The sequence below is a fragment of the Nicotiana tomentosiformis genome, chromosome 12, assembly GCF_000390325.3.
Source record: "Nicotiana tomentosiformis chromosome 12, ASM39032v3, whole genome shotgun sequence".
NCBI lineage: Eukaryota > Viridiplantae > Streptophyta > Magnoliopsida > Solanales > Solanaceae > Nicotiana > Nicotiana tomentosiformis.
Window position 1 is genome coordinate 15,329,245 of NC_090823.1, and position 15,076 is coordinate 15,344,320.

At 37.6% G+C, this 15,076-nt stretch overlaps 1 protein-coding gene across 1 annotated transcript; it reads right to left on the reverse strand.

The window, feature by feature from the left end:
* Positions 1-12,567: 12,567 nt before the first annotated feature.
* On the reverse strand, positions 12,568-14,723 carry LOC104118302 (premnaspirodiene oxygenase-like). The gene is made up of 2 exons (XM_009629520.3): positions 13,715-14,723; positions 12,568-13,441 (listed from the first exon to the last, which is right to left on the reverse strand). Exons 1-2 carry the CDS (start codon positions 14,606-14,608, stop codon positions 12,836-12,838), a joined length of 1,500 nt encoding a protein of 499 aa, XP_009627815.1. The 5' UTR covers positions 14,609-14,723; the 3' UTR covers positions 12,568-12,835.
* Between the last annotated feature and the right edge of the window lie 353 nt (positions 14,724-15,076).

The window sequence follows — 15,076 nt, forward strand, 5'->3', positions numbered from 1 at the left end:
ATTTGATCTGGGATCTACTTATTCCTATGTGTCCTCCTATTTTGCTTCATATTTGGTTGAGCCTTGTGATTTTCTGAGTGCTTATGTGTGTGTATCTACACCGGTGGGAGACTCTGTTGTAGTAGATCATGTCTATCGTTCGTGTGTGGTTATTATTGGTAATCTTGAGACTAGTGTGGATCTTCTACTTCTTGATATGGTAGATTTTGATGTCATCTTGGGTATGGATTGGCTGTCTCCTTATCATGCTATATTGGACTGTCATGCCAAGATAGTGACCCTAGCTATGCCGGGATTACCTCGGTTAAAGTGGATAGGAACTCCTGGTCATTCTGCCAGCAGGGTTATTTCTTATATAAAAGCTCGGCGTATGGTAGAGAAAGGGTGTCTAGCCTATTTGGCTTATATTCGCGATCCCAGTGTGGATGTCCCTTCTATGGACTCAGTACCAGTTGTTCGTGAATTTTCAGAAGTATTTCCTGCAGATCTGCCATGGATGCCACCCGACAGAGATATTGACTTCTATATTGATTTGGCTCCAGGCACTCAGCTAATTTCTATTCCATTATACCGTATGGCCCCGCCAGAGTTGAAAGAATTGAAAGAGCAGTTACAAGACTTGCTTGATCAGGGATTCATTAGACCCAGTGTCTCGCCTTGGGGTACACCAGTATTATTTGTAATGAAGAAAGATGGCTCGATGCAGATGTGTATAGACTATCGGCAGTTGAATAAGGCCACTATCAAAAACAAATATCTGCTGCCAAGAATTGATGACTTATTTGATCAGCTTCAGGGTGCCAAGGTATTTTCGAAGATTGATTTGAGATCTGGTTACCATCAGCTGAAGATTAGGGCATCTAATGTCCCTAAGACAGCTTTTCGGACTCGGTATGGGCATTACGAATTCCTAGTGATGTCATTTGGGTTGACAAATGCTCCAGCATCATTTATGGATTTGATGAATCGGGTGTTCAAGCCTTATTTGGATTCTTTTGTGGTTGTATTCATTGATGATATCTTGATTTACTCCAGCAGTCGAGAGGAGCATGAGCAGCATCTTCGAAATGTGCTTCACACCTTGAAAAATAATCAGTTATATGCCAAATTTTCAAAATGTGAGTTTTGGTTAGACTCAGTTACCTTTTTGAGATATGTTGTATCGGCAGAAGGCATAAAGGTGGATCCTAAGAAGATTGAGGTTGTTCAGAATTGGCCTAAACCTACTTCGGTTACAGAGATCCGGAGTTTCATAGGTTTGGCAGGTTATTATCGTCGGTTCGTGGAAGGGTTTTCATCTATAGGAAGCACATTGACCAAACTAACCCAGAAGGGTATCCCATTAAGATGGTCAGACAAATGTGAGTTGAGCTTTCAGAAGCTCAAGACCGCTTTGAGTACGACACCAGTGTTGGTATTACCCACAGGTTCAGGATAGTATATGGTATATTGTGACGTATCTCACATTGGGATTGGTGCAGTATTAATGCAAGATGGCAAGGTAATTGCATATGCGTTGCGGCAGTTGAAAGTTCACGAGAAGAATTATCCTGTTCATGACTTAGAATTGGCAGCCATTGTTCATGCGTTGAAGATTTGGAGGCATTACCTCTACGGTGTCTCGTGTGAGGTATTTACTGATCATCGTAGCCTTCAGTATCTGTTCAAATAAAAGGATCTTAATTTGAGGCAGAGAAGATGGTTGGAGTTGTTGAAAGACTATGATATCACCATTTTCTACCACCTCGGAAAGGACAATGTGGTGGCCGATGCTTTGAGTAGAAAGGCTGTGAGTATGGGCAGTCTCGCACATATTTCGGTTGGTGAGAGGCCATTAGCTGCAGATGTTCAGACTTTGGCTAATCAGTTCATGAGGTTAGATGTTTCAGAACCCAGTCGGGTTCTAGCTTGTACAGTCGCTCGGTCTTCTTTATACGAGCGCATCAGAGAGAGGCAGTATGATGATCCTCACTTACTTGTCCTTAAGGACACGGTGCAGCACGGTAATGCCAAACATGTTGTTGTGGGGAAGATGGGGTTCTGCGAATGCATGGTCGTATTTGTGTGCCTAATGTGGATGGGCTTCGTGAATTAATTCTTGAAGAAGCACACAGTTCCAGGTATTCTATTCATCCAGGTACCGCCAAAATGTATCAAGATTTGCGGCAACATTATTGGTGGAGGAGAATGAAAAAGGATATAGTTGCACATGTAGCTTGGTGTCTGAATTGTCAGCAAGTTAAGTACGAGCATTAGAGACCTGGTGGTTTTCTTCAGAAGTTAGAAATTCCTGAGTATAAGTGGGAGCGTATCACTATGGATTTTGTTGTTGGGATCCCACGGACTCAGAGAAATTTGACGCAGTTTGGGTCATTGTGGACAGGTTGACCAAGTCAGCACATTTCATTCCAGTGGCAGTTACCTATTCTTAAGAGAGGTTAGCTGAAATTTACATTCGTGAGATTGTCCGCCTTCACGGTGTGCCCATTTCTATTATTTCATATGGAGGTGCGCAATTTACCTCACATTTCTGGAGGGCTGTACAGTGTGAGTTAGGCACGCGGTTGGAGTTGAGTACATCATTTCATCCACAGACAGACGGACAATCAGAGCGCACTATTCAGATATTGGAAGATATGCTCTGCGGAGTTTATAGACTTTGGAGGTTCTTGGGATCATTTCTTGCCACTTATGGAGTTTGCTTATAATAATAGTTACCAGTCGAGCATTCAGATGGCTCCATATAAGGCATTATACGGAAGGTGATGCCGATCGCCAGTTGGTTGGTTTGAACCGGTAGAGGCTCGGTTGTTGGGTATCGATTTAGTACAGGATGCCTTGGATAAGGTCAAGATTATTCAGGATCGACTTCGCACAACTCAGTCTAGGCAAAAGATTTATGTTGATGTAAAGTTTGTGATATTACATTCATGGTTGGAGAAAGACTATTTCTCCGGGTTTCACCTATGAAAGGTCTAATGAGGTTCGGAAAGAAGGGCAAGTTGATCCCTAGATATATTGGGCCCTTTGAAATTCTTGAAAGGGTGGGTGAAGTAGCCTACAGGCTTGCATTACCACCTAGTTTATCAACGGTTCATCCGGTGTTCCATGTGTCTATGCTCCGGAAATATCATGGTGATCCGTCCCATGTGTTAGATTTCAGCTCAGTCCAATTGGACAAAGATTTGATTTACGAGGAGGAGCCGGTGGCTATTCTAGCCCGGCAGGTCCGACAGTTGAGGTCTAAGAGTTATCCTTCAGTTCAGGTGAAATGGAGAGGTCAACCGGTAGAGGAATCTACCTGGGAGTCTGAGTCGGACATGTGGAGTATATATCCATACCTTTTCTCCAGCTCAGGTACTTTTTCTAACTCCGTTCGAGGACGAACGTTTGTTTTAGAGATGGAGAATGTGATGACCCAAAAAGTCATCTTTTAATTTAATAAATAATTCTATGTTCTAAGACCTCGAAAAGCAACATCTATCATTCCTCGACTTGCGTGCATAGTCAGTATAATTTTTCGGAAAATTTTTATGTGAAAAATGGATTAAAATGTGAAATAGAGCTTTAAAACTCAACTAAGTTGACTTTGGTCAACATTTTGAGCAAACGGACCCGGATTATGTTTTTGATAATTCCGATAGGTCCATATTGTGATTTGAGACTTGGGCGTATGCCCGGAATCGAATTCCAAAGTCCCTAGCCCAAGATATGGAATTTTGATGAAACAATAAAAGCTAGAAAGGTTAATGATTTTTAAGAAATTACTGATGTTGGATTTATTGACCTCGGGTCCGTATTTTGGCTATGGAGCCCTGTCTAGGTCCAATATAATATTTAATGCTTGTCGGCCGAATTTGGTGAGAATTGGAGTTGATTTGACGTGATTCGGACGTCCGGTTGTAAAAATATAAGTTTTAAAGTTTTCTTGAAAACTTCCTTTGAGTTGGTGTCTGATTCGTAGTTCTAGATGTTATTTTGGCGATTTTATCATGCGAGCAAGTTCGTATGATGTTTTAGGACTTGGGTGCATGGTTGGTTTGGAGCCCCGAGGGCTCGGGTTGATTTCGGGTGGTTACCGGATCATTGTTGGACTTAATAAAACTGCGGAAATCTGCTTCTGGTTTCCTTCTTCGCGTTCACGAGGGGAGTTTCGCGTTCGCGAAGAGGAAATTTGGACTGGCACTTTTTGTGTTTCGCGTTCGCGACTAAGGAAATGCGTTCACAAAGGGTTGAAGTACAAAGCTTCGCATTCGCGATCGATTCCCCGCATTCGCGAAGGGCATCTCTCGTTCGCGAAGGCCAAGCCAGGAAAGCATCGCGTTCGCGAGGTAGCCCTCGCATTCGCGAAGAGTAAAGTTGGAGAGCACAAAGTTGTGTAAATTTCGGATTTTTATCCGGAAAATATGTAAATTAATATGGAATTAATTCCTATGATTAGTATTGAATATATTGAATTATTTGTGAATAGATTTGAAGCTTTCGGAGGCAAATTTAAAAGGAAAAGTTGTGGTTGAGTAATTGATTGAAATTTTCAAAGAGAGGTAAGTGTCGTGGTTAACCTTGACTTGAGGGAATAGAACCCTTAAATTATTTGTTATGCAAAATGCATGTGAACGACGTATAGGCGAGGTGACGATAGTCTATACGTCGTCAAATTAATTATTTGCATAATTACTTGAAAAAATATAAATTATTTTAAATCATGAATTAATTATTATAATAATTGATTCTCTCCTATTCCTTGCCAAATATTAATTCTTGAATTTCTGCATTAATTGTTACGTGCTACTTGAATTATGTATCTTAATTGTTATTTGACATTTAGCATATTAAATATTAAACTACCTATTTTCTCCCTGATTTCTGACATTGTCTGTTTCATGAATAAATCATAATTATTGTATGCTTGTTGTCTTATAATTTCATATTAATTGTTGCATTTATTGGAGAAATTCCTTATATAAGACTTGGTAAATGAATATACTGGAGGAGCGAGTTGCACGCCGCAACAGAATTGATTATAATGAATATATTGGAGGATCGAGTTGCACGCCGCAACAGACTTATTAAAAGTCTATATTGGAGTATCGGGTTGCACGTCGCAACAGACTGATTAAAAGTCTATATTGGAGGATCGGGTTGCACGCCGCAACAGACTTAATAAAAGTCTATATTGGAGGATCGGGTTGCACGCCGCAAAAGACTTAATAAAAGTCTATATTGGAGGATCGGGTTGCACGCCGCAACAGACTTAATAAAAGTCTATATTGGAGGATCGGGTTGTACGCCGCAAGAGACTTAATAAAAGTCTATATTGGAGGATCGGGTTGCACGCCGCAACACACTTACTAAAAGTCTATATTGGAGGATCGGGTTGCACGCCGCAACAGACTTATTAAAAGTCTATATTGGAGGATCGGGTTGTATGCAGCAACAGACTTATTAAGAGTCCATATTGGAGGATCGGGTTGCACGCCGCAACTGGCTTGATTTAAAAAATGAATATATTGTGAGAGCGGGTTGCACGCTACAACAGAATTGAATATGAATATATTGTGAGAGCGGGTTGCACGCTGCAACTGAATTGATGGAAATGATAATTGGTTATGACTGCTGAGTTGGCTTCAATTATTATGAATGAGTTACTTGATTTATTTCTACTATTGCTGTTGTTTCTAATATTGCGTACAAATAATGTAAGTGACCCGCCTTAGCCTCGTCACTACTTCGTCGAGGTTAGGCTCAGCACTTACCAGTACATGGGATCAGTTATACTGATACTACACTCTGCACTTCTTGTGCAGATTTTGGAGTTGGTCCCAGCGGCGTACCGTAGGCTTGCTCGGATTTCAGCTATTCAGAGGAGACTTGAGGTATAACTGCACGACTTTCGCAGTTCTGAAGTCCCCGTCTACTTTATTTTAGCTGTGTGTTTGTTTTCGGACATCTTTATTTTATTTAGACCTTTATTTGTATTTATTCTAGAAGCTCGTGCGCTCGTGACACCAATTCTGGGATGGTATTTAGTCACCGTTGGTTTGACGGATTATTTTACTATATTTCAAACTTTGCTTCCGCATTTGTTTTTGCTTGTTATAAATAAATTTAAAATTGTTTAAAAATGGTTAATATTATTCTAACGTCGGCTTGCCTAGAAAGTGAAATGTTAGGAGCCATCACGGTCCGAAGGTGGGAATTTTGGGTCGTGACAAATTTTGAAAACAATAATTTTTTTTCCAAAAATTCTTTCAATAATAAACAAGATGTTTCATTTTCTTTCTAGATAGCGAGTGTGAAATGCATCACCATGCCCATATGCCGATATGTGTGAGAAATCATGAATGACGTGATACTGTATAACATGAGAAAAACACATCTCTATTCTTGTATGTCATGTGTGCATGTCAATGCAATGTATCTCAGAGATGAACTCATGTACTCACACTCTTAGAGTACTCAATCTCACTATCTCATACATTCTACTCATCATGCTCAATCACTCTGTACTGTATATGGCCAATCCGGCCCAAGGAAGATCCATCCCAGAATATACACATCAACTGATCATCAGTTACTCAGTACCGAGTAGGGCCAATCCAGCCCATGGAGAAGATCCATCTCCAGGTATATAATGCTTCAGACAAGATCCATGTCTAGGGAAGATCTATCCCTCAATAACATCAATCGCGCTCACTTGGGTGTGTGTAGACTCCGGAGGGGCTCCTTCAACCCAAGCGCTATAATCCGCACGGAAAACTCACGTGCTATAGTATCAATATCAGAATCAATCAGTACTTCGGCCTCACTCAGTCATCAATCTCTCCAGTCTCCCTCTCATGGGCTCACAATGTTATGAAATTAGCCCGAAAATGATGATATGATGTATCAATAAATAACAACAGAGACTGAGATATGATATGCATATGAATGCGTATGACTGAGTATGTAATGCAATAAAAGCAAATAACTCAACAACAAAAATGACCTCGGTGGGTCCCAACAGGATAAGCATGTAGCCTAAACATAGTTTATAGCATGAATCACATTTTGATATCTCTAGTACGTAGAGATTTCATAATTTCAGACAAGTTCAGGTAACTACACAGTACCACAGAAATAACGGAGTCACAGCTCACACGGTGCACGCCTACACACCCGTCACCTAGCATGTGAGTCACCTCAACACCAAATACATAACACGTATATTTTGGGTTCATACCCTCAGCTCCAAGATTAGAAGAGTTACTTACCTCGAACAAGATGAATCCAATGTCGAGCAACCTAAACAATGCTCCAGAAATTCCATTATGCACGTATCAACTTCTGAACGGCTCGAATCTAGCCACAATAAATTTGATTCAGTCCACGCAATTATAGGAATTAATTCCATATCAAAATACTAATATTTACCCATAAAATCCGAAATTACACTCCAAACATCGCACGTGGGGCCCACATCTCGCAATCCGATGAAACTCACAAAATCCGATAAACTATCAAATTACAAGTTCAACCATGCTAGTTTCACTCAAATCCGACTCCGAATCGGTGTTCAAATCATGAATATTTATTTTATAAAATTGTAGAAACTTCCTCCGATTTCTCTTGAAAAATCAATAATCTAACGCCGAAAACTAAGATTTATTCATGGAATATACTCACAATGGAGTCAAGAACACTTACCCCAAGTTATGTGAAAAGATTCCTCTCCAAAATCGCCCAAACCGAGCTCCAAAATACGAAAATAGCTAAAAATAACGAAACCGCGAATTTAAGATTCTGCCCAGCGACTTCCGCATCTGCGGACAAGAGGTCGCATCTGCGACTCTCGCTTTTGCGGAAAAAGGAACGCATTTGCAACCCAGGCCGCTTCTGCGATGTCCATGGTCACATTTGCGATTCTCGCTTCTGCGCACGTGAACCGCATCTGCGGTTGCGCAGGTGCGACCAAGCACCCGCATCTGCGATCCTCACGTCCAGCTCCTCGTCACGCTTCTGCGGTAACACTGCCGCTTTTGCGTTTCCGCACCTATGCCCAACATTCCAGAGGTGCGGTCACACTAGAACCAGAAATATTCAGCAATGCAATATGGAATGAAAATGATCCAACTTCGTCCAAAACTCACCTAACAAGTTCTATAATATAATACGGACCTGCTCGAGGCATCAAATTACATCAAACAACGAATCGCACCTGAAATCAAAATCTATGAACTTTAAACTTTTAAATCCTATAACTTGTGCCGAAACACATCGAATCAATCCGGAATGACTTCAAATTTTACACACAAGTCATAAATGACATAACGAAGAGATTTCAATTTCCAGAATCAGATTCCAACCCCGATATCAAAAAGTCAACCCCCGGTCAAACTTCCAAAAAATTCAACTTTCGCCATTTCAAGTCTAATTCCACTACGGACATCAAAAATAATTTCAGGACATGCTCCTAAGTTCAAAATCACCATACGGAGCTATTGGAACCATCAGAATTCAAATCCGAGGTCGTTTACGCATAAGTCAACATCCGGTCAATTTTTTCAACTTAAGTTTTCAATTATGAGACTAAGTGTCTCATTCAACTCCGAAATCCTTCCGGACCCGAACCAACTAATCCAGTAAGTCATAAAATAACTATAAAGCATAAGCTGAGCAGTAAATGGGGGAACGAGGCTGAAATACTCAAAACGACCGCCCGGATCGTTACAAATGGGATATGAATGTTCATTTAACACTCTTTCTTATATACCTCATCAACCAAATATATATCGTATGATATTGGCATCTAGTAGAGTCAATATCCGAATATCTGAATATCTTTTAACTTTTTGGACTTTCTTACATAAGAAAGTGTATATATGTTCTCTGTAGGCATCATATGATTTTTTTTTTTTTTTTTGCTCCTTTATAAAGATACATTTCTAAGTTGTTTAAATATCTGCACCACATCCCGAAATTATATACAAATATCTAAATGCATACTAATCAGAAAAATATGCTTACTCCCCACTGAACTTGTGGTATACACAATCATCAACAAGATTCATCCTGAAATAAAATGAGATACTAAATAAAATTTATTATACCATTAATTAGATGCTTGCTTAAGCCTATATATGAATCTCTTTAATAGTATTGATTCTTAAGATTGTAGAGTTGCTCTTTGAAAATAACTTCTTAAAAAGCATGTTGAATGATATTGTCTTGATCCGGATTTTCTTATTAAACAATGTCAAATATAGAAAGTTGTTCTTCAGCATTGTCAATAGAAATTAGAGAAATGTTAACATGTTCCTCTCAAAGACAAAATCTCTCCCTCCCGTCGCAAACTCAATACATCCTCAAGGAACCTTGCATTATTCGGAAAAAAAAAAATAGCCTTAGTAGTGGAATAAAAATCCAAAATTTAAGGGTATCGAAAATATTATAAGAGAATTATTAATGGAGATATGACCGAATTTCTTGTACCATAAAGAAGAACCAGAACCATCGTCCAATTTTGAATTACAGAAGAGACTAACTTTTCCATTTTCAAATGAACAAAAATAATCAAACTTGTCCAATACAAAAACATAAATCAAACTTCATCTAAACGACGATGCAACAAAAGTCTCATTTAAATTCAAATAAAACCCACATGTTAGTATAACATGTGTAATGGTTTTTAATATATAAAAAACCAAACATTGAATAACAAATATCTACTAAATTACAATTTTTAATACGAAACCAAACACTTAATAACAATTAATCTTTTCTATAACTTCGCATTGATACCCATTGCAATATTAGTTTTATGTTACGATCCTTGCATAACTTGTTTCTAAACTAAACCACCCCTTATTGGTCCGAAAGGCAAAAAAAAAAAATAAAAAAAAATGAGAACAAGAGTAATAAATTTTTATCAATCTTGGAACTCGTCTATTGTAGGGAAACATGTGATCCCCATATAGTGTGATTCCGGAATCAAAGTGTGGTTTGTTTGGACTAAAACGACACAAGTAGGAAAAAAAACAACTGAGTAACATTTTATATATAGTGCAGTAATTTACCGCGCTATACCTTAATGGTACATTGTCCGTTAAGGTATAGCGCGGTGAATTGCCGCGCTATATTTGAACTCAAAAAGGGCGGGAGGTATAGCACGCATATAGGATGCGCTATACCTACTGAAAAAGGTAGGCCTCTATCTCCCCCGACCAGAAAACGAGTGCACTCCCCCAAACCCCATTTCAGCGGTCCCCCCCCCCCCCCCCCAATTTTTATAGCAAAAAACCCTCATTGTATACCACCCATCCCACAAAAAGTATATCTTCTCCGTATTGTAGTAAGGTAACACCGGATCTAAGGCGTTATCGCATAGTGGATTGCTCGTTTCGGCCTCCCAATCATCAAATCTTCACCTTTCAAAAAATTTTAAATCGCGGTATTCCGACTTACTTTTTGATAAAACTCATGTATAAAAAATGTGTATTAGTTGTTTTCTACTGTGGTCTATGTTTATTCGTAATTATTTTGTGATTTAATTAATTTATTATTTTTTATCCGGATTAGATTATTTATGTGCTAAAAAATTAGTACAATAGATAAATTATTATTTTATGAATAGTTAATGTTATTTGGATTTTATTGTTGTATGTATATTAATATGTGACTTTATTATTGTTTAGTGCCTTTTAGTGTTATGTTGTGCCCATAATTGTAATGTAGTGCCCTTTAGCGTAGTAAAACTGATAATAAAGTTTAGGTAATGGTAGTTGAATTTGTTCATGGTCATTTAGATTAGTGTTACTTTAGTAGAAAAATGTTGTAAACTAACATATAAAATATTAATACAGAAAATTTATCAACCTAAGTATGTGTTATATGAATAATTACTAAATTATTTTTGTAGTTATTGAAATTAATCATTTAATTATCTGTTAACCCCAAAAATATCTGAAAAAACAGTGATAGTTCAAATACAAACTCTCTCACATTTTAGTTAATAAATGAAAGAAAATAACATAAAAACAATAATATTTGTCAAACTAAGTATTTTTATATGCATACTTATTAATTATATCATGTATAGTTATAAAAATTACTCCCTCCGTTCCAATTATTTGAACCCAAAAATTGTATTAGCTAAATTATTTCCAAATTTAGAAATGGGTCATTCTTTTTTGAATGGACCAAAAAAAAATAGGTTCACATAAACTGGAACGGGGGGAGTAATTATTTAATTCTATTATACCTAAAAATAGCCGAGTAAGAAACAAACATACAAAATAATAAACTAACATATAAAATAAGAAACAAACATGTAAAATAATAAACTAACATATAAAATAATAAACTAACATATAAAATAATGTAATAAACTAACATATAATATAGTAAAAATATCTTTTAAATATTAATATATAAGATATTGTAATATGTTTAAAGATGTTAAGCAATCAAAAAAAAATACTTTAATTAATATTGTTCAATTTATAGACGTCGTCATGGAGGTTCCTCTTGTGCATTCCGGACATGCATCTCGAGAGTTATTGTTGCTACTGGGCAACCATAGGTCTTCATACATTTGGGACTTTGACAGACTTTGACACATTTATAGTCAGAATTCTTCATGTTCTACCACCATCCGCATGCAAAGTCCACTTGTCAAGCTCATGTCGCATTAGCCAACGATTGGCTTCTGGGTCTTCCTGCCTAATCAATTACATTCGCCTCCTCACTATACACTCTTGGTGATCTGTTGCAACCATCCACATTAAATCATGTAAGTGCTTTTTCGGATAAGCCCTCCGAAAGTTGGCCTTCAAGTGCCTAACACAGTAACGGCGGTAGGGATACGGTTCCTGCCATACACGCAAATTTTGTACAGAACTTAAAATATCGCCATGCCGATAAGATATTAGACAAATACCTGAACATTGTCTGACAACGTGCTCCTTCAAGTGGTTCAAAAATAATGTCCACGTCTCTTGGCTTTCATTGGCACAAATAGCAAATGCTAGAGGAAATATACTTCCATTAGCATCTACTGCAACGACGATCAACAACTTAATATCATACTTTCCATACACATAAGTGTCCTCTATGGATATTACCGTCCGACAATGCACAAACCATCAATGGCTGGTTTAAATGTCTAGAACATATATCTAAATATGTTTTCCGGTATTCCCGGACTCCGCTCAAGCTTCCATTCAATAACAGCCCCGAGATTAAAGTGTTGCAATGCAGTCATGTACATGGGTAGAGCGGCAAAGGACATATCTCAGTTACCATAAACAATTTCAAATGCACGTTTATACCCGAGAAATGCCTTTCTTTTGGTAATGGTACATCTATATATCTGGTGGACAGATGTTATACTCTCTTTGATCTTGTACCTTATGGACGCTTCAATGTGTGGAATCAAGACAAGAGAAATCAAGTCAACATTCAAGTTAAAATGATTCCCACTGAATGTGTCCATTTTACAATTGTGGGTGCCAATGTATTTCCCCACAATCCACATATTTGTTTTCAACTTTCTCGCACGGAGCATCCAATTACAACTTTGAAACTATCTACGACAAATAACCTTGTGGAATATATGAGTGTTATTTATTTATTACAATGCAAATTCAAGAAAACAAGGATACTATTGGATTCACAAACACTCACTGCAGAATAAAACTACAGCTTATTACACAATCCAGTACATGAGGAATAAAAGAAAAGAAAGAAAAAAAAGGGGGAATACTGAAAGAGAAAATCAATGACTTAACTTCATTTCTAAGCACAATAGGCAACTTCTGAGAAGACCAAATCTTGTCAATTGGATAGTTGGAGTGAATTAATAATCATATGGTGAAGCAATCAAGTGCAAATTGTTTTTCCTTGCAGCGGCAGCACCAAAAGTTTCAGTCATATCTAATTCCTCGGGATTCATACCATTAGGAAGTTTCCAGTCAAAATGGTAAAGTAACCTAGCCAGAATAAGCTCAAAGTTTGCTACACCAAATGATATTCCTGGACAAACTCTTTTCCCAAATCCAAATGCCAAGAAATCAATAGGAATTCCCTTGGTATCAACAAGGTCGAACCTCTCGGGCTCAAATTTCTCCGGATTGTGCCAATATTGTGGATCCCTTCCCATCGCCCACAAATTCACTAGGGCTATTGTTTTATTAGGTATAACATATCCATTAATCACGCACTGCTCTATTGATTGCCTTGGCAAGGATAATGGACCAGGAGGATGAAGCCTTAAAGTCTCCTTAACTATATTTTTCAGGTACTTCAGATTCTGAATATCACTATGACCAACTATTTTCTTTCCTTTCAACGTCTCTCTGACTTCAGCTTGCACTTTTTTCATGACTGCTGGATTCTTCACTAATTCAGACATGGCCCATTCCATTGATGTTGATACTGTTTCAGTTCCACCGACGAACATATCCTGTAGGTCCTCAAGTAACAAAGATTTAGTGCTCATATTGTAGCCAAAAGAAAATAAAAAATACTAGTAAAATATTTTTGCTTATATTTCGAAGAAAAAAGTAGAAATGTATATAAGATTTTGCGATAATTTTAGGCACTTCCCTCCATGTTTGTTTTGTAATTCTTAGCTTCCTCAATAAATGAATATTACCAAATAGGAAAAAATAATTACTATATTACATATGAAAGAAAGGAAAGATGTAGAGGAAGATATTCAGGAAAATGTAATTACCAAGACTATAGCTTTGATGTTATTTCTTGTTATAGGGACCTGATAATTGTGGCTCTCCTTGTCTCTAAGCCTTAAAAGAACGTGCATAAGATCTTCGTGATCAATGAGCTCACCGTTATTGTTTTGTATGCTTGCTTCATGTTCACTGACAATTTCTTCGAGAAGGCGATCACATTGTTGATGCAATTTAAGTAGCTTTTGTTTAGATCCTATGATGAACTGATCAAGAAACTCGAGGGAAGGGAACAAATCCGAGACATTTAAAACTCCCGTGAAAGGTGAAAATCCTTTCATTGCAGAAATCAATGAGTTTGGATTGCTACAAGCCATTCCAACTGAATCTTTGCAAATAATATTACAAGTGAGAGAGTAAAGACATTCGTTCATATTGATTTGGGCACCTGGAACCGAGGCCTTAATAGATTTCACTAAGCGCGCAATCTCTTCCTCCATTAAAGGATAAGCCGAGTGAACCCTGCTCGGACTTAGGAGCTGTAAAATGCAAATTTTGCGCATTTGTTTCCAGTAATCACCGTAGGGAGCAAAAGCAACGTCTCCTCCATCATAAGCTATGGTCTTTGAAACAAGAAGCTCCGGCCTTTCTGCAAACGTGGTATTGCTTGTTCTCATCACATCTTTCAGTATTTGATACGACGATATGATAATAGTTGAACGTTCACCTAGTTTTAGGTGCATCAAAGGTCCATATCTCGCAGCTAATTCTTTGAGTGCAACATGAGGAAGGGAGTTTAATAGATTATGCAAATTTCCAATCATTGGAAGCTTCCATGGTCCTGGAGGCAAGTTATGCCCTCTTTTGTTATCCTTGATGAATATGAACAGTAAGGGTAGGAAAAAGAGGAAGATGGTGATAATGAAGAAAGAAACTTCCATTATGTTGACTACACAAGTCACATAGACTGAAGGTGTGAACCACTTTACCAATGTAGTAATTTATAAGAACACAAGATCCAAGAAATGGAAGAGAGGTGGGCGGGGAGGGGACGAGATGGGTAATAAGAGAAGAAAAAGAAAACACGTGGTGCCAAATATATACCCCTTCCGTTCCAATTTGTATGGCATAACAGAGTTTAATTAAAAAACAAAAATCGAAACTGGTAGGTTAAAATAAGTCAGAGATATATTCTGTGGCTATAATTAATTTCACTAAAGATAAAAGTGAAATTTTTAATAATTACTTTTTATTATAAAATATTATATTTTTTTTAAAACAGACTAAAAAAAATATACTACATAAATTAGGTACACTATAGTTTTATACGATCAGCAAAAGATGAGTAAAGAAGTACAGTAGAATATTGCTGATTAGGAAGAACCTTATGGTTAACAATCTAAAGTAAT